General features: G+C 41.9%; 3 protein-coding genes across 5 annotated transcripts; 2 read left to right on the forward strand and 1 right to left on the reverse strand.

Annotated features, from left to right (window-relative positions):
- Nucleotides 1-1762: 1762 nt before the first annotated feature.
- Nucleotides 1763-2836, forward strand: uts2r4 (urotensin-2 receptor 4). Its single transcript, XM_062388379.1, has one exon. The coding sequence runs from the start codon at nucleotides 1763-1765 to the stop codon at nucleotides 2834-2836; it is 1074 nt and encodes a 357-aa protein (XP_062244363.1).
- Nucleotides 2837-3955: 1119 nt separating this feature from the next.
- Nucleotides 3956-7077, reverse strand: lgals2b (lectin, galactoside-binding, soluble, 2b). Its single transcript, XM_062388434.1, has 4 exons — nucleotides 6974-7077; nucleotides 5505-5578; nucleotides 5119-5290; nucleotides 3956-4268 (listed from the first exon to the last, which is right to left on the reverse strand). Exons 1-4 carry the CDS (start codon nucleotides 6974-6976, stop codon nucleotides 4122-4124), a joined length of 396 nt encoding a protein of 131 aa, XP_062244418.1. The 5' UTR covers nucleotides 6977-7077; the 3' UTR covers nucleotides 3956-4121.
- A 936-nt stretch (nucleotides 7078-8013) lies between these two features.
- gtpbp1l (GTP binding protein 1, like) lies at nucleotides 8014-19460 on the forward strand. 3 transcript variants are annotated; one of them, XM_062388280.1, is made up of 15 exons: nucleotides 8014-8108; nucleotides 8416-8600; nucleotides 9018-9129; nucleotides 10777-10957; nucleotides 12154-12337; nucleotides 12546-12710; nucleotides 12894-13017; nucleotides 13836-13950; nucleotides 14446-14590; nucleotides 15118-15300; nucleotides 15541-15676; nucleotides 15853-16031; nucleotides 16137-16283; nucleotides 16921-16971; nucleotides 17655-19460. In XM_062388280.1, the coding sequence occupies exons 2-15, from the start codon at nucleotides 8418-8420 to the stop codon at nucleotides 17766-17768; spliced, it is 2019 nt and encodes a 672-aa protein (XP_062244264.1). In that variant the 5' UTR covers nucleotides 8014-8108; nucleotides 8416-8417; the 3' UTR covers nucleotides 17769-19460. The 3 variants fall into 3 exon arrangements, with proteins under 3 accessions (XP_062244264.1, XP_062244266.1, XP_062244265.1); XM_062388281.1 differs by lacking the exon at nucleotides 8014-8108 and adding an exon at nucleotides 8140-8283; XM_062388282.1 differs by lacking the exon at nucleotides 16921-16971.
- The last annotated feature ends 7390 nt before the right edge of the window (nucleotides 19461-26850 follow it).

Here is a 26850-nt window from a genome sequence, read left to right on the forward strand (position 1 = left end):
TTAAGAAACACTCTTCCTCCTTATCATCCTCTTATATAAAATAAAAATCACAGAGATAAAAACTTTCCTCTGCACTGTAACCATGTGCCGCCAACTGGAAATGAATGTATTATACAACAAAGTATACAGACAAATATTAAACGTTTCAGTCGAAACTTGGATTCTGAAATATCCCTTAATTGGTTCTCACAAAGCTAAGTTATTGATATTGTTGTTTACAAGTTCTGAAGATAGTTTTAACTTTTAAAATGAACTGAAAATACATTAAACTGATTTTCTTTACAGGATTTAATGCTGAATGTTGTTTTTTAAGGCATTACTATGCATGACTGACATCAAACATTTAATTAAAGATCACAAATGAATACAAATATTTTATTAATTAATTTCTGTAAGTTTCTGTTAATTTCACAGGACTAAATTATTTTTCATATATTGCTCACATCAAACTCTTCAGATAAAAGACTGAAGATGAGTGAAAACTAAATCAAATGTTTCTTTTTGTTTAAAACTGATTTTACTGCAAGTAAAATTCTGCAGAAACTTAGATGCATATACATAGTTCACAAAGAGGGTTGATTTTATTTGTTGGGTTAGCAAGCTGAATAAATTCCGCTTTAAAATAAATATCCCAAAGTGGTTGTGCACCTGTGTGTGTACTTGTGTGTGTTCTTGTGTGTACTCTCGTGTTTGTACTCGTGTGTGAACTCGTGTGTGTACTCGTTTGTGTACTCGTGTGTGTACTCTTGGACAGTTGCTTCAGTCAATGATGTCGTCGGGGGTCTAAAACTACACCTTGGTGCTCAGAGACGCTGGGATGAGGCCCGGGAGGAATACCTCATAAATCTATAGAGCTGTGCTAGTTCTTCACCCGGGTGAGAAAGAGGTAGGACAGAGGAGAGAAGAGAAGAGGAGGTAGAGTGGACAGCGACCAGAAAACTCAAAGAACACAGAAGAAGCTGAGGTTGGTCTGTGGATCCACTGAGGTGCAGACGAGCTGCAGCGAAGCATCGTGGATGATTCCAGCGAGGAGAGAGGACGACATGGATTTTGATCATCGCAGCTGTTGATTCGCTCAAACTCTGTCCCACGAAGACAAGAGGTTAAAGAAATATTTGCCATTTGCTGAAGACACCACGCTGAGGTTGTTTTTGCCCGTGGTGTTAAAATGGACGAATGTTTCATCCCCCGGTGAGACACTCTCTGGAGACGTCAGTAGCAGAAGTCCTTTCAAACACCGCGGGAGCTCATCATGAGAGAACAGTTTGTCCAGTTGAAAGTCAGAGTCCTGTCTCCCGTCGCCCCCCCCCCCCGCCGCTAACAAATGAACCTTTTCAGATCTGCTGCAGCCCGACGTCCAACAGAGAACACCTCTTCTCTCTCTGTAACTGAGAGCATCTCACCTGTTGATGACTTGAATCTCTGCTGGAGGCTCTATCGATGCAGACGTGTGGGATCATGAGCGCGTGGAGGACCTCTGTTTTGGGGATAAGTGCTGCAGCACACAAGCAGTTCTGTGGACGGTACTCTGTCTGCCGGTCCCTCCTGCACATCGTTCAGTTTTCTCTTGGATTCAAACAGAACATCTGGTTCTGACAAACACTTTGGAAATCTTTGCTTTTGCTACTTTTTGATATGTTTTCGAAAAAGGTTAATAATAACCTCACAGCTTGAAATGCTTGTGCAGACTCTAAACCTCTTTCAGATTCCAGGAGCCAACGATCTTCAAAATTGGACCCTGACCTTTGACCTCTGATCTGCAATGAACTGCACCCCTAACACCACCATCACTCCGCAGCTGGAACTGCTCCTGAGCCCACAGGCTGAAGACGGAGGCTCCCAGGACAGTGGTGGCGGTGCTGGAGGCGGCGGGAAACTGTGGGCGATGACCCTGCTTGGCGCCACGCTGATAATCATGTTCGTGATGGGTGTGGCCGGCAACACGTACACGCTCATCATCACGCGCTCAGCCGCTCTGCGCCGGACGGGCTCCATGTACGTGTACATCGTGAACCTGGCTCTGGCGGACCTGCTCTACCTCTCCACCATCCCCTTCGTGGTCTGCACCTACTTCGTCCACGACTGGCTGTTCGGCGACGCGGGCTGTCGCATCCTGCTCAGTCTCGATCTCCTCACCATGCACGCCAGCGTCTTCACCTTGGTCGCCATGAGCCTGGAGCGGTATCGTGCGGTGGCCAGGCCCTTCAGCGCGCACAGGAACTCGACCCGCAAGCGGCGGCTAACGGCGGGAATCATCTGGGGTTTGGCCTTCGTGCTGACGCTTCCCATGATGGTGATGATCCGACTCAGCGAGGGCAGACCCAGCGCGGCAGGTTCGAGTAAGAGGATCTGCTTCCCGACGTGGACCCACGAGGCCTTCAAGGCTTATATCACCGTCCTCTTCTGCACCAGCGTTTTGGTGCCTGGATTGGTTATCGTCGGGTTGTATGTCGGGCTAGCCCGGCGCTACTGGGCCGCGCAGGCTAGCTTGGGAGGAAGCAGCCGCTCCGCTGTGCGGAAAGGCCTGAAACAAAAAGTCGTGACCATGATCTTCAGCATCGTGGCGGCTTACTGGGCCTGTTTCTTACCTTTCTGGGGATGGCAGCTGGCCAAACTGTTCTCTGCAGAGTCCCTCCGAGCTCTGTCTCCAGCTGCTCATAACTACGTGAACTTCTTCGTCACGTGTCTGACCTACGGGAACAGCTGTATAAATCCATTTCTCTACACTCTCCTGACCCGGAACTATAAAGATTACCTGGCCCAGAAGGGTCATTCTGCGGGGTCGAGCAGGGCCGACCCCTGTTCAGCTGTGACCACGCCCCTGCAGGACATTTAGTCGGAAGAAGTAAATATATTACTGAACATAAACTTTTTGTACAAATCTAAAGAAAAACGTATTTGTGAGATACTTGCTGATGTGTAGTAGCACTTAATGGAAACTTTATGAAAACTAGAAACATGTGGTGTGACTCTGATGATGACAAATTATGAACCATTTAAATCATATGAATTAATTATCATATCCAAGAAGTTGGAGTTTTGGGAAATTTCAAATGTTCTGAGAGAATTTTGGAAAACATACTATAACTGCAAAAATGTACGATTTCCCATCAAAATAATTGTAAAAGTTGGACAATAGAATTAAATGTAAAGAACTGCTTCAACTGTTTCCTTTACTTTCTTATATGCCGTCCGTCCACACACACACAGACACACACACATGAATGTATATTTCCTCATCCCTGCAGGGAATGTAGTTGCATCGTGCCACATTCCTCAGCCTCGGGCTACGGCTCTTTTGAGTCCTCTTGTAAATTGCCTCAGTAAGAAGTTGCTGCGTCTCACCTCCGTCGTATATTATCTTTCCTTGTTCATTAACCTGCTCCCTCCTCGATAATATATAAGCTCTATATTTACTGACGGGTCCATCTGAGGTGTTTGTCACATACACAGGCATTTCTTATATTTCTTCCTCCTTTTTTCTTTCTTTTATGTCTCATATCCCAGTATTGATTCAATCTTTTTTTGAGGGAGTGTGTGCGTACTGCAGATAACCGTCAGGTTAATTGGAAACTCTAAATCTGACGTATGTGTGAATGTAAGTGTGAATTCTTGTTTCTAGTTATATGTCCATGTAACTCAGCTCTCGCCTTTTCTCTAGGAAAAGGGTTAAAGATAATTGCTGGAGGGATATTTTGTTGTGCCTTTATTGATAAGCAGGATATATATTAGGTTTGAAAATCGGGGGAGAGAGAGGAGAAGAATTATTTGCTTCTTGCTCCGTTTGCAATGAGGCTGCTTTTTAAACATCAGGGTTTGTATTTAAGATTTAAAACCTCAGCTCTGAACACCTCTGCTGAAAATGAAAAACCGCTCTGAGTGACTGGACCTCAGATAATGTCTGCTTGTCACATGCGTCTTCCTGCGTCAGAAACATGGAGACAAAGAAGACACGTTTCTTTTTCACAGCTTTTACTCATGTCAGACAGTTCATTAAGATGTGGCTCCGTCTTCAGGCCATTTCCTCTCATTACAGCATCATCTCTCCATGTTGGTGTAACTTTCTACTGCTGACTCAACAAGATGGGGTCAGGGGTCAGGGGTCGAGACCAGGCTGATCTCTACTTGATCTTGATGCCGATGATCCTGGCGTCGCCGTCCACATTGAAGTACTTGTACTTGACGTCTCCCAGGCGGTTGGGGAAGTTGATCATGGAGCCGTCGGGAAGCTTGATGTAAAACTGCTCATTGTTGAAGTTGATGTGAAACTGACGTACGAGAGACAAGAGACAGGAAAAACAATTAGAGTTCCAGTGTCATTTCACATTGTTGCATGATAAAAGATAAAGTGTCACGTGTTTGAATACAAAGACTGAAGCAGAATTGTGAGCAGAATAAAATAAAAACTTGTAAGAGCCTCTGAACTCCATCATGATATGCTCACGTATCTGTTGAACTAACAGTCTCCCTGTGATCAGAGATGTGATTTACATTCCAGCTCGAGCCAAATGACCGACAAATACACACAAATACTTTGCCAACGATCTACAAGAAAGTATTTCAGGTACAGCAGTTCTCTGTTTGAGTTTTCACACCCAGAAGCTGCTTAAAGCCACTGTTGTCTGAACAATGAGAAAACCTTCAGAATGCAGCTTCATTCCTGAAGAGTTGGATATTGTAGGTTCAGAGGAATGCGACGTGGATCACTACACAAACATGTATGGAACATTTTTGTGAAATCAGTTTTAGGCTTTTATTGGCACAGATCAATGGATAAACTCATTTTTGAAATATTCATAATGTTCAAGGTGAGATTTCCATTTGATTCAGATTGGATATAAGCAGATATGGCTTTAAAGTTGGGCTGTGTAACATTTGGGACAATTAATGATCAATTTTGATTTAAAATGATGTTAGGAAATCTAGAATCCTCAGGGGTTTTGCAGAGGAACATTTTCTCAGTCTTGAAGCCCAATGTCCAGTTGAATTCTTCATGTGAAAGACAAACTCTTTTCCAGACATTTCCAAAGTCAACAGTGTGTGAGGCTTCCACCCGTCAGACTGGACCCCTGAATGGTTCTGTCATGGTTCATAACCCCCAACACTCTCCTGACCCACCTTGCATTCCTCTCCACGAGAGAAGGGGAAGTTCCCCTCGCGCTGCTCATCACCCCAGTTGCCTCCGGACAAGGAGTTGAAGATGATGACGTTCTGGTCGCAGCCTTGGTCAAAACGGGGGTTGAAGTGCATTGCGAGGTTTTCGGAGTCGTGACCGATGTCGATGGAGAAGCTGCAGCGGAGGCAGGGACGTAAAGGTCAGACGAGAAATGAAACAGGAACAAATGTTTGAGGCGTTAACCTGCAGGGCCGCAGTTCACTTTGTCAACTTCCTCCTGATCAAATGAGATTGAATCTGAAAGCTGAACCGAAGCTGAACCGAAGCTGAACGGCTGCGGAGTCAAAGATTTTCAGTCTCAGCTTTTGATAGAGAGAGGAGAAATTACCGGCTGCAGTCGTCTGAGGGTTTGACGCGGATCTTGAACTCCTGCCCCTCCTTGAACGTCATGTCTGTGACTTTCTGTAAAGAGAAATAAAAGAGTGTGGGAAATGATTCAGGGGACGGACATGTCTTAAAATGACATTTTTAATAGATTCAAAGCAACAGGATGTCAGTCTACAGCTTTTTTATTTGAGTGCAACCAGAGTTTAGATCAAGACACCGATCTGGGAAGCGAGAAGGTTAAATAGCTGAATTACTAACTTTAATATCAGGCTATTTTATCAGTGAAGTGCAAAGAGGAAGTTTTTTCCGAGTCTTTTAATCACTTCTCGATTTAATTTACAGGACAATTTCACCACAGATCTAAATGAGTGTTTGTGCAGTGCACCCTGGAGGGAGAAATCACTATCATCCGTGTTCTTATCTGTCAAGGTTGATTATCAACCAGGACATAGCTGTAAAACTAGAGAAACAGGAAGGCCGCGTATTTGTCCGTTGACATGTGGTGATCACGTGGAGACAGTAAAACCATAAAGTGAAGCCCACACACAGATGTGCTGCAGAAACCAGAAGAGTGTACCAGCTTCGAGATCTGATGTTGAACCGATATATAAGGTTGTAAAACCTATGTAGGATTATTATACTTGTACACCTATGCACTGTTTATCACATGACCACCCACCCACCTGCACCACACCCTCAGATGCCCCTATTAAACAAAGGTCCTCTCTCATATCACTACTAGTTTATCATTGAAAGGACAAAGTTCTGGAAAATCATTAAGTAAAGTTACTCTTTATTGATCCTGAATTTGAGTCATTTAATCTAGAAGCTGTGTGAAACATCCCAGCACAACACTGCTGCTCTCCTGTTCCTCCAGTGCAGCCACATTATGATACGTTACAAATTCATTTTATTAATGTGGATCAATTTAGATTTAGATTTTAAGGAAGTAATTTCACAAAGGAGATGAGAATACGGTTTTTCCCCGTGGGGTTAGAGATATTTTCAAGTTTCAAGTTTCAAGAGTTCATTGTCAAGAGTTTTTTGTTTAGATTCCTTGCTCATAATTAGTCTTCAGGCCTAAGCAGCTTTATCAATTCACATGACAGATGAGAATAGTCAGGTAATCTTTGCATGAAGCACCTTTGCAAACTTGCAAAGTATAAACCTCTTCAGAATAAACTTGCGTGACGTTTACTAATGTTCAACCTGTAAATCTGAAATATACGAATATGAGTTTGATTCTTTGATGTACAAGAACATGGCCTATTGAACCACGAGATATCAGCGACAGAATATATCTCTGCAATAAGATTAAAATATCAAGTTAGATAATAAGTATTTAATAGTAAAGTCACAGAACGATCGAAATTACACATTATTCATCTGAACTTTGCTTTACATTATAACATCCTGAGATAAAAAAACAAGGGTTGAGAATAAAGAAATGAGTCTTTTCACCGGACTCACCATCTTGGCTGTCTTCAGTGGGATGAGACGCGACTGACTGAGCTCCTGGTGCAGGTGAGGGGTTTATATCACTAACGCTGGGGGCAGAGAGCAGCCAACAGGAAATGTAATCATTCACATAATAGGAGGTCCGTTGAACTCAGCGTGCTAATGAGTCACTGCTTGGTTAATATTACAGATTGATTAAAATGGTAATTCCCTTTTGTTTATGTATCTCACAAATATTCACATTTGACTTGTTTCTTTTATATACTCGGAATTTCGTGAATAAATATAGCAATACAAATATATTTTATAAATGATGTTATTTGTTATGTCACGGATTCACTGTAAATTAAGAAGCTCAGAACCAAAGAGCTGAACCTTGCTGCTCCTGCAAGTATTTTATATGATGCATTTTTTTGTGTTATGGTATATGTCATGTTATTATATCACAAGTCTACAGTATATAGACGCTACATCAGTGTCCCTACTTGACCAGATCTGTTAGTCTGTATGTAATAATACTGATGGCGCCACCTACTGGCAACAGGAAGTAAGCTTTGTTTTACAACTATCATTCAATTTACATCAAATGTTCCCAGTGTGATGTGCAATTGATAGCGTGGACCGTAATGAGCAATTAGCAGGCAAGGGTCGACTATTCGATCTATTATTATTATTATTATTATTATTATTATTATTATTATTATTATTATTATTATTATTTTAATTTACACTAGGCCGTTTAAAACATGTCCAATAACTGTTCACAATTATTACTCATGACTATCTGCATTTCTTAAAAACTGTTTCTTTGCTGCATTGATTTACATTCCATTTAGGAGAAGGCTCCTCTCATGAGTCTTACATGTCATCACAGGATGTTATATGTTATATGTTATATGTTATATGTTATATGTTATGTTATATTATTACGTCACAGTTTTGCGGCTGCTCCTGAATCCGGGTCACGGTTAAAAACACATGACGTAGAAAATACGAGTGTGTTTCTGCGGTGGGCGTGACTTTGCGTCACTACAGCCAATCCCCGGCCACTGTCGTGTGCTGGGCGTGTCGAGCGCTCGAAACCAACACAGCGAAGCTAACAGGAATCAACAGCTAAGCTAGCTTGTGACCTAGCCCGCGGCTCCTGGTACACTTTCCTTCTAATTACACCTTTAACCACCGAACTGCGCTTAATCGAACCCCGCAGATCCGCCGACGTCATGAGATACAGTTGACGTGTCACAGCTGCGGAGGAATATTAAATATCGTTTCCACTTTTAACTGCGTTTTACACAGAAGCAAGTTTGATGTGTTGTTAGCATGTAAGCTAGCTCGATGCGCTGGTCAATGTAACTTTCTGCTGATGCTAATGGCTAACGGGCTAGTGAGGGGATACGGTGGTTTCGTTTGTTTGCTAACTGCTAAATGCTAATTGTGGGTCTCTCTCTCTGTAGAAATGGCTTCGGCGACAGAACCAGCGATGTGCTCGGCTGCAGCGGCCGCAGCAGACTCCATAGTGCCCGCCTGTATGTTTGCACCGGAGCGGGAGTGCGAGGACGACCTAGCCGGGGAAGAGGGCTTCGAGGACGGCGAGGAGACGAACGGCGAGCCCGCGGATCATTTAGACCTGAGCAGTAAGGTGGGCCTCGCTGGAACTCGCACCCAGTAAAACGTGGAGTCTCCAGCTGCTTTGTTGTGATTCGTGTGTCCGTGACATTACACAACTGCTGCTGCACACTGCGCCTTTTGTGCTGCCTGTGCAAAACCCCAGCCTAGTGACACGTATGTTGTGTGTGTGTGATTGCAGAGCCCAGTCTTGAAGTGTGTGTGCACAGTGTATGCATAATCTGCTGCTGTGTGCACAAAGAATACAAATTAAATTATAATTAAACATGCATTGACTGATTTGCAAAAGCTTCAAGCCAGACACTGTTGTGTTCATGTCCTTCCTTGTTGATGTTATGACTCCAGGACGCTCACAGAGGCTGGTTTGACTCAGCTTTCACTCCCAGTTGACCTTTACCAGCTCTGTTTGTTTCCCCCCTCCCTCTTTCAGCTGGTTCTTGTGAGTCCAACAGCAGAACAGTACGATTCGTTACTGAGACACTTGAGGGAGCGGATAGATGAGGGCTGTGGTGAGACCATCTACGTGGTGGGGATGGGCTCAGGTAAGAAAAAACAACTGTCCTGCCATGTGATGATGAAGATGAGGATTCACCTGGTACAGCGAAGAGCACGTTGTTCCAGGGACTGTGATGCTGCAATGTTGACAAATGACAAATTGCCACATGGAGGATGCTGGATTGTTTGTGTCCTCAGTGGACGAGTGGAACAATTCATGGAAATTCATCTTTCATTTTCCCAAAATGAAACAACACAGTACATATCAAGAAATTCTACATGACCTGGAATACATTTTAGAACAATACATAATACTGTATAGTAACTTGGGTCAGTTTGACACTGAATTCACTTTACTGATGGAATACTATTGAAATAAGCTCTTATTGCTAAATTCAGCTTAGTAGTAATCACAAAAACGTTCATATAGCACATTTAAAACAGATCTAAAATGCTTTGTCATTATCTATAAAACATTGTTATTCAGTAATGAAGGACATTATTTTATTGTTCTAGTCATAGTTAAGTGATTTGCTGTTGCACTGAGAGCACAGTACTTACTTAATCATGTGTGGCCGTGAAGGTATAAGCTTTAAATGAATGTGGTGTACGTGGTGAACAGATCCCAAGGATGGCAACAGAGACTTTTCGTTCTTAACCAGCCACACTGTTTGTTTTATATTTTCAAAAATGGAGCTTCAAACTCAAAAGCAAAGGAAAACCAAGGGTTAAAGTTAATGTTCTGTTATTTTCCGCTCATGGCTGAGCCTGGTAGATAACACAGCTTCGCCTCATGTACACACTGGCCAATTTCAGGCAGTGAAAGATATTGTAGTAGTGGAAAGTAGTCGTTAAGTGTACTTAGGGAGAGACCAAGCGTCTCCTGTCAGTTGTGGCCTGGTGTTTTCCCCCAGGCGGCTCAAACCCTGGGTCTGTTATTTAGTTCTCACTCTGAAATGCTCGGCCCCCGGCACAGAAAAACTTTTGTCTTCAACCTGTGTTATTTTCTGCCTGTTACAGCAACATGTGTGACCCATGTGGTGTTTTGGAGGCGGGGGGGTCAGGGTCCTTGTGTGAAAGGGTGTCATTTTTCCCCTGCTCAGCACTGGGACCAGTTCATGGATGTGTGTTTGTCTGACTGGCTGGACGAGCAGCTCTCTGACTGCCCCATTGACCCAGTTTACATTTCCCAATCTTCTGTAACTACAGTTTGTGGCCAGACAAGCAGCAGTGAGCTAAATATCCTCTGTGATTTCTTTGAAAATGAATATTTACATAAGTAAGAAGAGGAAATCTATTTGTGTACCGAGCTATGACATCAGTTTACTATCCTGCTGTTCTTGGATCGCATCTGACCGCACTGTGATTTCAATAAATCCAGTTTTCTCACATTCTCAGTACAACTGGTTCTGTCACTCCTATATGCCGCCTGTTTATTTCCTCTGTCCTCTACAAAGACAACCTTCAGTGTGTTTTCTGGTCCCCACCCGGCTGTAAAGACAGTCACTAACACTCCTGAGGTGACGCCTAATATTAACTCTATTTCTCAGACATGCTAGGAATGTTTATGCTCGTAGTTCTGTCTCATTTTCACAAGAAAGACAAACATTCTGTAGCAACTGTATATTGTGATGTTACTCATTTGTCGTTACTTAAGCATCAGAATAACACCTTTATCTCTGATCTCTGTTTAGATGGAGGTGACTATGGCCTGGATGAGAAGGACATGGAGGCGTCGGTGGCCACGGTGAAGTCGCTGTGCGAACAGATCGAGGCTGACCTGATCCTGCTGAGGGAGAGGATAGACACTGGTGGACAGATTCAGGACTACCTCATCAGACGCCGTGTTGGCGAGGAGGATTTCCTGGAAGTCAGGTAAAGGAAAGAAAGCAAAGCTCTTTCCCCAAATGATGAACAGTACAAGGCCTAGCAGGTTCATATTTCAGCGCCTGTCTAGACATTGATTTATATATTAAAGTTTGTTTAACTCATTAAGAATACAATCAGTCTTCCCTTCCACTAAAGCTGTTTTCAGACATTTTCTGTCGTTCACCTATGAAGCAGCAGCAGTAGATTGTGCGAGTCAGACTCAATGACAACAAGAGGAAAGTTTCCAGAGCATTCAGGCGAGGGGTGGAGCCTGGGTAGAGCAGCAGGAGGCAGCACATGATGTAAACATTCTGCTGTGGGAAGCTCTTTGTATTTATTTATAGTACATTGACACAGGTGTGGACGTCTTTATGTCTTCTACGTGTACGGCTCCTCTTATTACATCAGAGACATACGTGTTCTTCCAGTTTCATGTCAGTGTTCGGACTCACAGTGTTTGCTGTTGATGACGTTTACTGGGGGATTAGCAGGAAAGGTTCTGGAAAAGGTCAGGAGCTACTGACTCGGTTATATGCTTTCTCACATACTTCTCTGCCACCGAATGTCAGGAAAACATCTGGACTTGAGTTCATGTCTGAAAATAGTTCTTTCTACAATCCTTTATAGTCAGTATAATCAGACCTTCAATACATTTTAATACAAATCTGTAATCTGTCTGTAACTTAACCTTTCTATTGAGCACGGCTCCTTGAAAGTGGCTCATGTACAGATGCACTATATGTCTCAATATAGATCCATATAATGGCTGTAAATCTGGAAACAAATGATGGATTTGGATAAAGAACAAAGCCTGATGGAATATTCCATAGTGACAGTTTGATCTATAGCATCACAACTCAGTTCAGCTTAGACTTTTCCATCTGAGTGCACTGTGGAACATGTGGGTTTCATTTACTTTGAAGAGGACTGGGTTTTGAGAAGTGAGAATTTGTCTCTGAATTTTAATTTATACTGGAAATATGCACTGACTATTTCCAGTAGCAACCCGTGATAATGAAAAAACAAAAGTGCCGGAACAGGCATCGGTTGAACATACATATATTCAAGGAATCTCATGTCTGAAAACAGCTTATTTCAACTGTACCTACATATAATTGTCCAGACTTACACCTGTCTCTCTTTCTCTCATTCTCTCTTTGTCTCTGTTTCTATTTCACTCTTCTCCTTCATCTCGTCTGCAGAGTGGCGGTCGTAGGGAATGTGGATGCTGGGAAGAGCACTCTGTTGGGTGTTTTGACCCACGGCGAGCTGGACAACGGCAGAGGCTTCGCTCGCCAGAAGCTCTTTAGGCACAAGCACGAAATGGAGAGCGGCAGGACGAGCAGCGTGGGCAACGATATCCTGGGTTTTGATCAGGAGGGAGAGGTGAGCTTCTACTGATCCATAAAGGAGTGGTGCATTAATCTGGAATGGATGCGGATCAAAAGTTTGCTAACATGAAGGAGGAAAGTGTCAGGGGTTGTCCTTTCAAATGCAGAACTCACATTTCAGACATATTCATTTCTCCTATACATATTTATTAAGTGTACATGACTTTATTCGGGTGTTAATTTCTCATACTCTGTTTCTTTAGGTGGTTAACAAGCCCGACAGCCATGGTGGCAGCCTCGACTGGACCAAGATCTGTGAGAAGTCCTCGAAGGTCATCACCTTCATCGACCTGGCCGGCCACGAGAAGTACCTCAAAACCACCGTCTTTGGCATGACTGGACACCTGCCCGATTTCTGCATGCTCATGGTGAGAGAGGGTGGAGGGACAGGAAGTGGGTGTGTGGTTGTGTTTCTTAGATTCTCAATTGTGTATCTGGAAAACTGACGAATTCTTACCACTAAGGTACAAAAAATATTGTGCTGTTTTTAAAATTACTGTTAATATCCAGTTTCATTTCATAACTTGCTACCCTGTCTCTTTGCACCTCAGGTTGGCAGTAACGCCGGCATCGTTGGCATGACCAAAGAGCACCTGGGTCTGGCACTGGCCCTAAATGTGCCGGTGTTTGTGGTGGTTACTAAGATCGACATGTGTCCAGCCAACATCTTGCAAGGTAAAGAGACTTTCACACTTACTGAGGTGCTGATTGAGAAGACTGGACTAGTTTAGACTTTCATAATGAACTAAACTAAAATAACCCTTCCACTGTTTTTGGAAACATTGGCTTATTTAACTCCTGCACCAACTTGTGTGTAACTGCAGAGCTGCTGGTCTTTGATAACTAGCTTCACATCCCCATCCACCATTCAACAAAGTTATGTCATTATAAAATGTTGTTTTATTCCCATTTGTTCAGACAGCAAACACACTGCGGTCAGTTTTCCATGAGAATAATGTCTTTCATGGTCAATCAGTATAATTTACTTTACCACTACATCATACCATAATGTTGTCATACCATACTTCCCACTCTGCTGTTAAGCCCTGTTCAGAGACCTCTTCACTTTAACTATGTTTTTCTAACTCAAGGCAGTGTATATAAAACCCCAAACTCTAATTTAAACCCAAGGCGGTGTGTGTTAGACTTACACACAGTAAAAGCCTCTGAGGGAACGTAAGGAATTACACCCTCAAGACTGCTGCAGGGTTTTTAATGTGAAACAAAAGGAGGAAGAGTTGAGTTTGCAAAAAATCAAACCGCTGCGAGAGCAAATTTACAAAGCAAATGGAAGCAGTTGCTTTGTCTCCTGTAATGTGCTTTTAACACCGGGGGAATTAGAATTAAAGGGATGTCTCTAATAAAGACATGCCTTTTCCTTAATGTATGTAAAACTATACACTTCAAACCTAACATGTGTGATATGTTCTCAGATTCTGTGATGGGATGTTTTAGATCTGACAGCTGGATTTCATGTGTGTGTTTATCTGCAGAGACACTAAAGTTATTACAGAGGTTATTAAAGTCGCCGGGCTGCAGGAAAATCCCAGTGTTGGTCCAGAACAGGGACGACGTCATCGTCACGGCCTCCAACTTCAGCTCAGAGAGGTAAGAGCAAAGTGGACGAGGACAGAGGAAGGATGAGTGGGGACCTCTCTGCCACTTAAGATCCACTAATGGATCCACAAGTGAAACAGAGTCAGGCAGAGAGTGGATGTGACTGAAAGCAGCAGAGAAAGTGGACACACGTGAAGAAACACAATTTAAAATACAACAATGATCAGTGTTGAATACCGATTTCTTTCACATGCAGTTTATAAATGTGCTGCGCTCAGAACAAAATCATAGAGTGTAAGTAAAGATGGACGACGCATCTCCACTTAGTCCTATTTCCTTGTTTCTGAGTTTTTCGTCTTTAATGGACAGATTCAATAGAGAGAGACAGAAAATGTAGAAGAAGTAAAATGGTCCATCTGGCTGGGAATCAAACCTGGGACCCGCTGCTTGAGCTCATCCAGCCTTTATCATTCAACTGTTGTGATGTTGTGTTTATTTCTTTTCCTGACGTTTCCTCTCTTGCTCTCGGACGTCTTCCCTCTGCAGGATGTGTCCGATCTTCCAGATCTCAAACGTGACCGGGGAGAACATGGACCTGCTGAAGATGTTCCTCAACCTCCTGTCTTCTCGAACCATCTTTAGTAATGACGAGCCAGCAGAGTTCCAAATAGACGACACATACTCAGTACCGGTACGAAAAAAAAACACACACACACACTCTGAAGGGGCTCAACAGCTGTGAGACTCTTTGTCGGTGCCGGTTACTGCTGACGTGTCTCATGAAGATGTCTCAGGACTGAAACAGTGAACTAAAACCTAATGTGTAAATATGCATAACACTGACGGGTGTGTTGATGTGATTATTCATGTACTAATAAAAGCTGAACTGTGGATCAATAAAAGTTAAAAGTTTTATAATATATAGAATTCTGAAAAGAGTTTGGTGGATTTGCTGCAGCAGCAGCTCTTCTGGTTCATGAAGCCGGGGATTATGGGTAATATACAGTTGTGTTTCAGTTCAGCGAGTTGAGACGACACACTAATTAAAGGGTTTGTTTTTCTCTACATTAAAACCACTTCAACGCACAACAGAATCAATCAGCACATGTGGCTGCAGGGGGCGCTGTGGCTCAGTAAATGTATGCAGCGTTGTTTCAAGTAGTAAATCCTAAAACAAAGACGGGACTTGTTTTGCTCATGTCGATTTTCTCTCTGCAGGGTGTGGGCACAGTAGTGTCTGGGACTACGTTACGTGGAATGATTCGGCTCAACGACACGCTGCTCCTAGGCCCCGACCCGCTCGGCACCTTCATCCCCATCGCCGTGAAATCCATCCACCGCAAACGGATGCCGGTGAAAGAGGTCCGCGGGGGACAGACGGCGTCCTTTGCTCTCAAAAAGGTATAAGAGGGGAGAATGAGGAGGAGTTACTTCAACTAAAGAACATTTAGTGCTTTAATATACCTTAAAAAACAGCACATAGACATCTTAAAATAAAGAAATATGAAATATGCATGAGAATTAGTTTCCTAACTTTTAAATAAGTTTTGTAATGCATGTAAATCCCAAAGTGTGGGAGCAGGTAGTCGTCTGTCTCTAATTCTTGTTTGGCTCCACTGACCCTCAACTCCATCGTCTCAGATCAAACGTTCCTCCATAAGGAAAGGAATGGTGATGGTCTCGCCGAAGCTGATGCCACAGGCCACCTGGGAGTTCGAGGCGGAGATTTTGGTGCTGCACCACCCGACTACGATATCACCGAGATACCAGGCCATGGGTTAGTGACCATCAAATCCTTCAACACACTGACATACACCTTTGAACGTCTTTGAATTTGTTCTTGATTGTCTTGGGTGCATTTAAACTTGGATTTCTTAAGTTCTAAAGTTTCTGATCAATCAGAAACGTTCCCACCCTCCCCTCTAAGTGTTAAACCAGTCTCTCTCCCACCAGTTCACTGTGGCAGCATCAGGCAGACAGCCACCATCCTGACAATGAACAAAGAGTGTCTGAGGACAGGGGACAAGGCCTCAGTCCATTTCCGCTTCATTAAGACGCCCGAGTACCTGCACTGTGACCAGAAGCTGGTGTTCAGGGAAGGACGCACCAAAGCTGTGGGCACCATCATCAAGGTACTGGGGCTGCTGGTTTCCTCTGTATCATTTTGATTCACTGTTTAATCCAACAATCGCAGGATAAAGAGGATTTACCGAAACCTTCCGTGTTTGTATTTGCAGCTTCTCCAATCAGTGAGCACCCAGGCAGCGAAGGCCCAGCTGTCCAAGATGCAGGCCAGTAAAAAGACGTTTAAAGAGGGCACAGCGGCCAATGAGGAGGCAGGATCTTCAGCACGGCCGCCCAGTCCCAACGCAGCAAATTTACCAGTGAGTCAATCCATTCCAGTATGATTAGAGTAAAACAAGTGACACAGGAAGTTGGAACATGCTTTAATTTGCCAGTTAGAGAATGTAATCAGCAGAGCTGGGCGTCATTGTTTTTAAGGATATAATATTTAATTGCAAGTCTAATTAGGAATAATTAATGTTTTGGTTAAACAAGTATAACATGATTTAATGGAGGGTGGTTTCTTTAATGACCGAATAACCTCAAACAATTTACTAGTCATAAAGGTCCTTAAATTATATTCAACACCACACGAACAAGATGTTTTAATCCCTTTTCTAATAAGACACATTGAATATTTAAATCGCCTTTTAAATGCTTCTTAATTCCTTTACTTAGTGCTTTTAAACTTTAGATTTGCAAGTTCATTTCTCTTTCACTGTGAGTTTTCTTCCCCCTTGTATTGAATGTCTTGTTCCTAATCTCCTCTCATCTCTCCATTAACCCTTAACATCCTGTTTTCCTCCTCTTTTCTTTATCACCTCTACGTTTACCATCCGATCATCTCTGTCCTTCTGCCTTTTCCCTTCAACTGTAACACGTTTGACTTTCATGCTTCCGTCTCCTATCCCTTCCTTCACTGCGTCTCTCTCTCCCTGTCTTGGCATGCTGCGTCAGACAGTGGCAGAGGACGAGGCTCAGTGTAAAGACGGCAACAAGGAAAACAAGGTAAAGACGATTCTGCCGACCGATGGCGTCCTGGTCTCCTACAGCTCACGAGCTCTGTTGATGATTTTTTGCACTTTACTCAAAAGTAACCGAATGTTCTGAGCCTGCGACCGTCTGTCAGCACGTTTCTGTTCAGACCTGGAAGCGGCTCGTCCTTACTGAGATGTTATAACAACTTTCTCTACTCAAACAATAACATGCAGATGTTGCTGAAGTGAAGCCTTAACAACTGGATTGCCCCCTGGTGGCTGGCTGCAGTATAGGTCATAAATCCTGCCTCACTATATGTTAAATATGTTTTTTCCTAAATAGGATTTCTGGTATTTTAGGTAGTTCTTTTTACACTGGTGTAAGTGCAAGTGTTAATTATGATCAGTTTGAATTTAATAAGTTATTTGTCACCAGCGACAGTATCTGGGATATTTTCTTTTTCATGTTCATGGAGACGTGGCAGCCATCTTTGTTGAAATTAAGGGTTTTGACTTAACCATGTTATTCATTCCTTCCCCTCAAAGAAACTGTGAACTCCTCTTTAACCTCCTAACGTTTCTAGTTAAAGACGCGAGAGATGAAACACGTCTGAATTGGACCGAACCATCTTTACCTCCTGTAGCCAGTTCCTTTATTTCCCGGCCGACTTGTGGTTGCAGCCGTCTCACCGCGGTGCTTCTGTTTGTCCACAGCTCAAGGCGGGCGGCGGGGGTCGCAGGAGAGGAGGTCAGAGACATCGAGGGAAAGGCCTGAACCCGGCAGCTATCCCCACAGCAGTGACGGCAGGAGCAGCCGGCACAGCCTAAACAACCCCCCCCCCCCCACACACAGCAAGTCTCCTCAGCTCATCATGTCGTCACAGAGAGGAAAAGTGACTGCATTGCCCTCTGGTGGTTGTATATAGACTAACTGCGCATGTTTCTTTCATATAAAAGAAAAGATTATTCTGCGTTTTTCAATCCAGGCAGAGTGAATCTTTCCCACAGAAAGTTGTTTTAAAGTTGTATTGGCGTCTCCGCCTGTGGGCTGCTGATTGTGATCAAGTGTGTTTTTTAGTTTGGGTGTTTTCTTTTTGAATTTTCGGTTTTCATTACACAACATTTGCTTTGTTAAGTTTCGGGGGTTTTCACCTTGTCTGTGGTTCATCAGAACTTCTCTCGGAGCATTAACAGATTCTCCCAGTGAGCAGAGGCATCAGTCACTTTCCCTCCCTGAACGTTTTCCAACCTTTCAAACCCTCGTCTCCTCGTTCTGCATCTTTTTCGTTTTCAACACAACCTGGTTTCCTACGCACACTGAAAGCCACGTTGACATTTTAATATTCATGCAGGTGTCGCGTTGCCAAATCAGAAAACGTCTGAATTGTTCCTGCTTTCTCTCGAGTGAAGTCCAGTGTAAGTGAGGTTCTGTCACGTGTGCAGGTCATAGTGAGGTCACCCACACTCAGCTGTCTGTTTATTAGGTACACCTGACTTAAACTAAAGATTCTATCCACAGGAACCTTCTAGAGTGTTTGTAGCACTGGCAGGTGTCTCTATTATTTTGTCCACCCCATTTACATCACGAGGATAGTAACCAATCCTCCATAGAGTCCAAGCAGTTCAATGTAAAACAGTTTCAACACATTAGAACCTTGGTGACGGGAGGTTTACTGCAGGACTTAGTTTGAGCTGCTTGTTCCTAATAAAGTGGAAACTGAGTGAACAATAAGCCAAACGGGTGTAAAGCACAAAGTTTCTTCCATTATGCTGCAGTGGGAAATCCAGAAACAAATCCAGAAGCTGAAAGATTCATCCTGTGTTTGTACTCATGGTGTCACACACCTTTTTAAAAGTCAAAAGCCAAGTAAGAACATATGAAACTCACCAGAAGAGGATTCTGCACATTACGTCATTTTACTCATATGAGGAAGTAGCTGCAGAACATATTGTCAAAGAGGAATTTATATCACACAGGTTGGAAGGAATTTCTTTCATGTTGATGAGAAACCATGAAAACAGAAACTTTTTGTTAACTGAAGAGTTTAAAAAAAGTAATTTCTACCTTATAAGCTTTAATATTACCCGGTGATCACATCAGATTGAGCAAAAGATAAACCAAGTTTAACAACTTCCACCGTTTCTTTTCTCACTGTTTTTATCAAGATGTTTAATGACCCCGTTCCCAGTTGTGAAGTTGAACTCAAGTTATTACAGTTTTCTACACTCTTAGATTTCCTACTGGTCAGTCCGAGTCTCTAAGGATCTTAAACTACACATTTTAAGACGATCACAAACTCCCAGAATGTTTCCCTCTTCCCTCCTTTTGACTGTTTTCTTTCTTACTGGGTTTTGCATGGAGTTATTTTTGAAGGGACACATTTTGTGTGTATCTATGTACAAAAAAAGATTAAAAAGAGTTGTGCAGACGAACTAAGGTTAAAAAAAAAAGATGCCATTTAAATTAAGTGGTGTCAGTTTGTGTTGTAAATCCTTTAAATAAAGATGTTATAGAAAGAGCTGACTCGTGGATATGTCTTTTTTACATTTAAGCTCAGAAGTTGATTTGTTTAGTTCAAGTCGAGTTACTTTACATTTCATTGTCAAATTCAGAGTTCTGAAATGTTTAGTGACAATCCAACGTCGAATTAAAGGTAACAATGTTAAACTCTAAATTAAAAGCAAAGGTTTTATTGATTCAAATGTTGAATCTCAGTGAAAATTTTAAGTTCTTTTGCTTTTCTCATCAACTGATGAAGTTATTGCTGGGAAAAACATGTGGAAATATAGCTTGAGTCATCATTTAAAATAAATCCAGTTATACATCACAAATCTTAAATCTGTATACGTAAACATCATAAATATAAAGATTTGCAGGTGGTGAAGTGAAAAGAAATGTGAAAATGCAGTTATAGATTCTCTCAACATCAATTACCTGAAATAACTTGGCTAAAAGAAGTTCATTTTGATTTTATAGCAGCTGAAAGAATCCTCCCCCCTAAGAAACTACATTTATATCATCACAGTCCCCTCATAGACTGTTTTAATCAATATTCATGACTTAATGTCAATGAAACTCATGTATGTCACGTAAAAATTCTAAATATTTAGATGAGCTATTAACAAAATCAAAAAAATCCCATAATCCTTAATAGAAATTGTTCACAACAAAAGCTCCAAATGAATAATCATTTAAATCCAAAAAAATGCAGCAGAATCGTTAGTTCGAGGAGGTTCAGATGACTCCACAGAGACGTCCCTCTGCTTCCCACTGGTTTCCAGTTAGGCGGACGATCACCAACAGGAAGCTGTCGAGTCAGATTAGAAATGACTTTCACAATAAACCCTTTTTTCTTTCTGAGGCTGAGGGACTCTTCGCTCGGCGGGCTGCTCCTGATGCAGAGAACTTTCAATCAGACGTGTTTGATGGTTCAGAGAGACCCGGCCTCCGAGCCTTAATTAATCTCCAAACACTCCGGGCGTTAATATGGTCGCCTGTAACGACTGATTGCTTTGGTAGCATTTCAATCAAAGTCTCCCTCTGTGAGACCCGCCGGCTGGTTTCCACAGGTTCTGTTCAAAGTGTGAGTATGAATTGTGTTTGATTCAGAGCGTGGGATCAGAGGCTGAACGTAGAGCGTCTCAAGGTCGCAGGCTCACGCTTTGTGAAAGAGTTAAAAACAAACCACGTCCCCGTTTGTTCCCTCTCTCACTTCATCACGTACTTGTTATTCCCCACGTGTCCCTGTGATGTGACTGGTCTGAACTCGGTGTGCAGCCGGAGCCCCTCGGCACAGAGGCAGAAGGTGAATCATCACTTTTGTTTTATTCATTATACTGGAAAGGATTCAATTTGTAGTTAGATATAATAGTTAATTAATGGATTAAATAGAAGACATGAGAAAAGTAAAAGTAGCAAAAAGGAAAATGTAGAGATTATTAATCTTATTTACCTCATATTATTATATCTGAGTCATAATTAACTCACTTATAATTAGATCTTGATCGAGGGAGTAAAAGTTTCACTACATCCACCGATAAAAAGTCAAAAATAAAACTGGCAATGAGGCTCAAGATAAAACCGTTTACAAATGTTATTCGTGATGAGTCTTTTTATTTTACACTTAGGGTTAGGGTTAGGGTTAGGTTAACCCTAACCCTGACCAAAGGAAACGTGTTATACATTATTTATTATGTAAAATATTTATATCTGGGATCATCAACAACATAACAAGTCATATGAGACAAACTGATTTGTGAATCTGGGTTATACAAATAGAATGTGATTGATTGATTGTGTGATAATTGCAGATATCAACATGTGTGTGAAAGGCTGATAACAGATTCTTATGATCCAACTGATAAATCGCTCAGACTAATTTCAGCAGCATTTTAATTTTACTTCATTGATTCAATCCTAACTTTAACTTTAACCAAAGTCTAAAAAACAATGAAGTAAATAATGTTTAAAACAGAGTGATAACAGATACAGAAGCTGCTTCGTCTTTCCAATTTCACTGCCTCGTGTTTTAGGTTTTATATCTCGATGATGAATAAACCACTAAAGCTTGAAATTAAAATCATCACGTCTCCCCTGCTCGTTGTTTTTATTTCTACTTTAAGAACATTCTTTAATCTATGCTTGATTCTATCAGGGTCGAGCAGTTCGAGTCCCGTCTCAGGATCATTTCCCTTTTCTCTCCGTTCAGGTTTGTCCACCAAGTCACAAAGTCTGTGAGCATGGAGTTGTTGATGAACCCTGTCTCACCCACACTCCATTTGCAAGCTCGATAGAATGGATCCAGGCCTAGACGCTGCTTGTTTATCTCTGACCACAACACGTCGGCCTCTGGAGCTTTCCTGGCCCGATGGCCGAGAAGGAGAAGTTCGCTACATTATTCAGGGAAACCCCATTTAGCTGATGGAAGGAGGACGAGGGAGGACGGTGGAGAGGAAGCCAGAAGACAAACTGAGAGCTTCTCATTTCTTCCGGGGACGTAATTGTTTTTGAAAAGGAAAACAAAAGTGTCCAAAGTCAAATTAGTCCTGAATGTTTGTACCGTATTTGAAGGAATCTCCTGAAGGCGATGGAGAGATTCACAGAGTTCACGGTGTCGAGACGTAGATCCAACCTGAAGGCATCACCTCCGTCCTCTGGCTCTTATCATGGAGACCAAGTCAAACTGGACAGAACCAGTACAAGTCCCACAGAGCGTGTTGGGAAATGTTTAAATGAACCCAAACTGAAGACAGAGGAAGTTTATAAAATACATTTAATGGTTGAGATATTATTTCAAGGATTAATTATGTGTTGGAACAACTTTAATCCAAAGCACAGAGTTTATGGTAATGACTTCCTGACTGTGTGTTCACGTCACTTCAACACTGAATAAACTCTTTCATCATCTTGGTTTTTACAGCATGGAAATATACAATCATCCTCCTCATCATCATCATCATCAACATCATCATCTTCTTCCTCTTCAAGTGAAGCAGCAACATAAAGGAGATTTATTCTGTCAGGTGCAGAGGCCACTGATATTACCAGTCTCCTGCGAGTCAATCCATCACAATCCAAAGCTTTACTGTGGTGGAAGAGGGAGATGGTGTCGTCATGTGATGGATTTGATTTTGTGAAAAGTTCTAAGAACCTTAAAATCCACTGAACTAAACATTCTCCTGATTTATTCACACAGTTTCTCTGCAGTGGAAATTCAACGTGTGTGTTTTCAATATTCAGAGAACAGAGTGAATTGCAGATAACTTTGATAGATATAAAGTGTGTATATATACAGACATGATATCCTTTTATATAAGCTACATTTGTCTTATATCTGTCCAATTAGAAAGACACTCAGGAGACACAGCAGTCCCCTTAGGAATTAAACAATTTAATGTGAATTCACTAGATCCAGACTTGAACTGCACACACTCATAGATACTAGTCTAAATCTGCCTGATTCTAATCATCAAGATTAATGAATTATTCTCAAATAAATGTTTCAAAAATGCCCAAAGTAACATGCTCATTGTGCAAGTCTGTAGATAAACAGACAAACCGCAACTGTAGATAAACAGTTCCCCATGGAAAGTCAGTGATGTGCTATAAACCATACAGTCTATGGTATAAACACACTGGAGGGATCAAGTCGACACATTGATGAAGATAGTGAGGAGAGTCCGATGGTTGATCACATGAAATCCTTCCACTGCATCGCTGAGCAGCGACAGAAAGGAGAAGTGACACTTTGTCAGATGTAGTCGCTGCTAAATGTCAGTAATTGTAAGTTAATGAGAAATGAAGTCCAGTAAATTGCTGGACTTCATTTGCTCAGTGAATAATGTTAACTTAACTTAAGTTAATAAGTTTAAATCTATTTGAAAACACTTTGTTTAATGACAAAACATTGTAATGGAAGCTCCAACATTGTGAAAGCTGATCAATAACCATCGTTATCTGTGAGAAAAAGTTATCCAACGTCTACTTTTAAGATTTATTTTAGTTCATGTTCCGTCCACTAACATGGCCTATGTTTGCAGCCAACCACCAGGGGGCAACCATGATGATTTGGCTTCAGTTTAGAGGAGCATCTTTACAAGAAGTTTATAAACCAGTGGAAAAGGCCTCACGATTTATTAATGATTTGGAAAACCCCCGAATTACCTGTTGAAATACAGAGTAAACGTTTATGTGATAGCATCTCATTAGCATTAGCATCATTAGATTAGCATCTCTGTTCACTTTATAATTCTTCAACTGAGATTTTCTTTCATTAACGATCAAATAGTCTTAATTAGAATCTACATCGATTGACGTCTCATTGCTGGAGAGAAGTTGTTGCAGCTGTGGATCCAAACTGTGCCGCAAATCTGGATCCTAAAGATTTTTCCACTGGTTTCTGAAATATGGGGCAGCTTGATTGAAATTGGTAAAAATATATTAAAAAATAAATAAACATCCAAACTGTAAAAGATGAAAAGTCTCTGGATCCACATCTGTGCCAAAACATCAAGGCTTCTTTCTTGGCTCGTGTCCCATAATTCACCTTGTTTTCTGGGGGGAATCTGTTCATTATTTAGGATGTAAACAGACAGAAGGGCACCAGACGTCATTGTGAAACTCTGCTGAGGCCTATTAGGACTGAGACTCCTTTAGTATTGAAGTGGGCACCGCTCATTATTTCCTCTCTATCTAAGATGGTGATAGCGTCCCAGCGGCTGGCGACACGACCTCTAAAGACGCCACCGCCCACGGTTAAGATTCAGAGGGAGGTCTCATCTGGGCTCATCCAATATTCATGTTCAGTCCCGCTCCCCTGGTCTTTGTGAATAGACTGAAACTCGCAGGAAAAACGTTGAGTCCAGCATACTCTTTTTTTTTACCCTTTAGTTTCTGCTTTCATGTTCGTTGCTTCTTCTCTGTGTGTCGACCCAACACAACTTTCCACGGAGCTGCACACAACCTGTTTGCACGTTTAGTCTACCACTTGTTAATAGCATGTAATCGTATTAAATACAATCTTCCCTCCAGAGGTGGAACAATCTCTGACATCAGCAGAACCTCTCAGTTTGTATTGATCTGCGTGTTGAGCTTGGTGACATCATAACATCGAGCTGACCTTAGGGGTTTCCTCAACGTCCCTCTGTCCATCCAAGATTTCCAGCTCTTTCTGGGGGACCCCGAGTCTTTGCCCGTCCAGATGGGACATGTTGTCCCTCCAGGCAGTTGTGGGTCTCAGGGTCTCCCCCCGGTTGGACGTTCCTGGTAAGCCTCCACCAGAGGGCGCCCAGAGGGATGGATATGTGAAATCTATTTATTGGTATTAGGAAGTTCGATAGAATGTGGTGACTGCTGGATGTAGATTACAACTAGATCCTCCTCAACGATAACGGAGATACCTTGAGTATGAAGGATTCAATCAGATGCTCATAATCATGGTTTAAATAATAATGTGACTTAAATGGAAATCTAAAGTAAAAATTGCCCAAATCCTAATTGTAAAACTAAAATGTGTTATTTGTTAAATGTTTCCTTTTTGTGCTTGTTTTTTTTCAGCAGGATTACACAAAAACCAAAGACGAAATTTCAACGAAAATTTGTGAGAAGATGGGACTTGAGCCAAAAAGCAACACATGCAGTTCTGGCATGACACCGGACAAAGCGGCAGATGCAGTAATCTTTTTCGTTTTAGGACCTTTTTCAAAATTGTTCTTGATTTCTTAGAGAATGATTCATGGACCTGGATAGAAAATCTGACACATTTATCCCAGCGTGAGCAATTCGGTGCAGATCCAAATGAACATCTGGATCTAAATCTAGATTTAATCGTGGTTTCATGAGGGGGACTGCCGGCAGACGTACGCTCGACTCCACGTATCATTGGTTAATTCAGCCTAAGGAATCATTTCTGGCTCCAAAGAAACCGATATTACAAATATGACAATCTGCCATGGAAGAGCAACAGGAAAAGAAGGCGTCCGAGTGTTAGCGTGAAACGCTGCGGCAGCCACAGAGGAGGAGGAAACAGACTTAGAGGCAGATGGAGGGAAATAACCTGGCAGCAGAACAGGCACACAGAATGGTGTATTGATTCCAAACATGGGCGAGTGAAGAGGGAAAGAGAGAGACAATGAGATTGAGAGACAAATAAATATATTATCCGACTGTAAAAAACAAACAGAGGAAAGACGCTCTGGACAATATGGCTGCAGAGATGAGACGGAAATCTGTGGCTGAGAAAAAACAAGATGAGAAAAACACGCTTCGATTACTACGACAGAAAGTTTGTTTAGAGGACCAGAACTCGTCCCTGCTCCTTTCCTTTAATTTAAGGGGATTTTATTACAACAACAACAACAACAACAACAACAGGATATCTCTTTAACAAGAACATGCTTAACTCCCTAAACTTCATATTTCTTTACAGAGAATGAAGAAAGCTGTATAGGTGCAGAAGGAACATGTGGTTATTGTGACTTTAAAAAGCTTTGAGTGGTCGATGAAACTAAAAAAATTCGATATACGTGAAATTGATTTACTGTCTCCATGCAACCAAAGATAATATTTCGCATACGTGTTGTTAAATTTGAAAGCAGGGAAGTTTGTTTGTAATTTGTATTATTTTAAAAGTAATGTATTGAGGAAAGAATTCATCTCTAAGTCTGTGATGGCACAGGCTGAACTTCAACCTCCTCTTCTTCACTTCTTCCTCACCTAAGCTCACAAAGTTGCAATGCAAGACATTATTAAAAGTAAAGCAATCGTGATAAGACTGTTTATTAAATATTTCCTTGAAGGAAGAGTATCCTGCTAATTTTCAGGTTGATAATTTCAATTATCCTCAAACCTGAAAATGTTGTTTTCAACTCAAATGGTTCCAGCAGCGTTTCCTAACTTCTCCATTTTAGAGCTAAATCATTTTCTATCAAAAACACAATAGTACGGATGTAACCTCAGGGGCATTGTTTTCTACGAGGGAGATAAGCTCCTGTTACGGACTTTAACATCAAGGACCTTTCACATTCACAAACTAAAAACTACAAGAGACGCTGGAGGAAAAGAACCATCGTCTGTCTCCTTCAACACGAAGCCGGTGCTGCAGTGAATGAAGCTAAATCTGACGGGAGGATAGAAGCTGGTGAAATGAGCCGCTCAGCCGCCGAGAGTCACATCCACACAGTCAAGGACACACACTCAGTTCTTTTACACAGACGCATTTCACAGCCGTTTATGTGCTTAAGCTTTAAGCAGATTTATTTTTAAATCGCTAACCAGAGATGAGTTTTCTTTTGCTTGGTCTCCCACTGTGGTTCAAATCCTGTTTTAGCAGCTTTTTCCTCCACGAGACAAATACAATTTGGGGTGAAAATTTAAAAGTTTTGGCCAGAACATGTGAGCAGCCTCCAAAAA

The sequence above is a fragment of the Platichthys flesus genome, chromosome 5 (assembly GCF_949316205.1).
Source record: "Platichthys flesus chromosome 5, fPlaFle2.1, whole genome shotgun sequence".
NCBI classification, from domain to species: Eukaryota; Metazoa; Chordata; class Actinopteri; order Pleuronectiformes; family Pleuronectidae; genus Platichthys; species Platichthys flesus.

Coding starts and splice junctions, on each gene's coding strand:
- uts2r4 (XM_062388379.1), top strand. CDS start 1,763: ATGAACTGCACCCCTAACACCACCATCACTCCGCAGCTGGAACTGCTC.
- lgals2b (XM_062388434.1), bottom strand. Junction 5,291..5,504: donor CCCTCAGACGACTGCAGCCG/GTAATTTCTCCT, acceptor CCTCCGCTGCAG/CTTCTCCATCGACATCGGTC. Junction 4,269..5,118: donor CTCGTGGAGAGGAATGCAAG/GTGGGTCAGGAG, acceptor CTCGTACGTCAG/TTTCACATCAACTTCAACAA.
- gtpbp1l (XM_062388280.1), top strand. CDS start 8,418: ATGGCTTCGGCGACAGAACCAGCGATGTGCTCGGCTGCAGCGGCCGCA. Junction 13,951..14,445: donor TCCAACTTCAGCTCAGAGAG/GTAAGAGCAAAG, acceptor TTCCCTCTGCAG/GATGTGTCCGATCTTCCAGA. Junction 16,972..17,654: donor ACGGCAACAAGGAAAACAAG/GTAAAGACGATT, acceptor GTTTGTCCACAG/CTCAAGGCGGGCGGCGGGGG.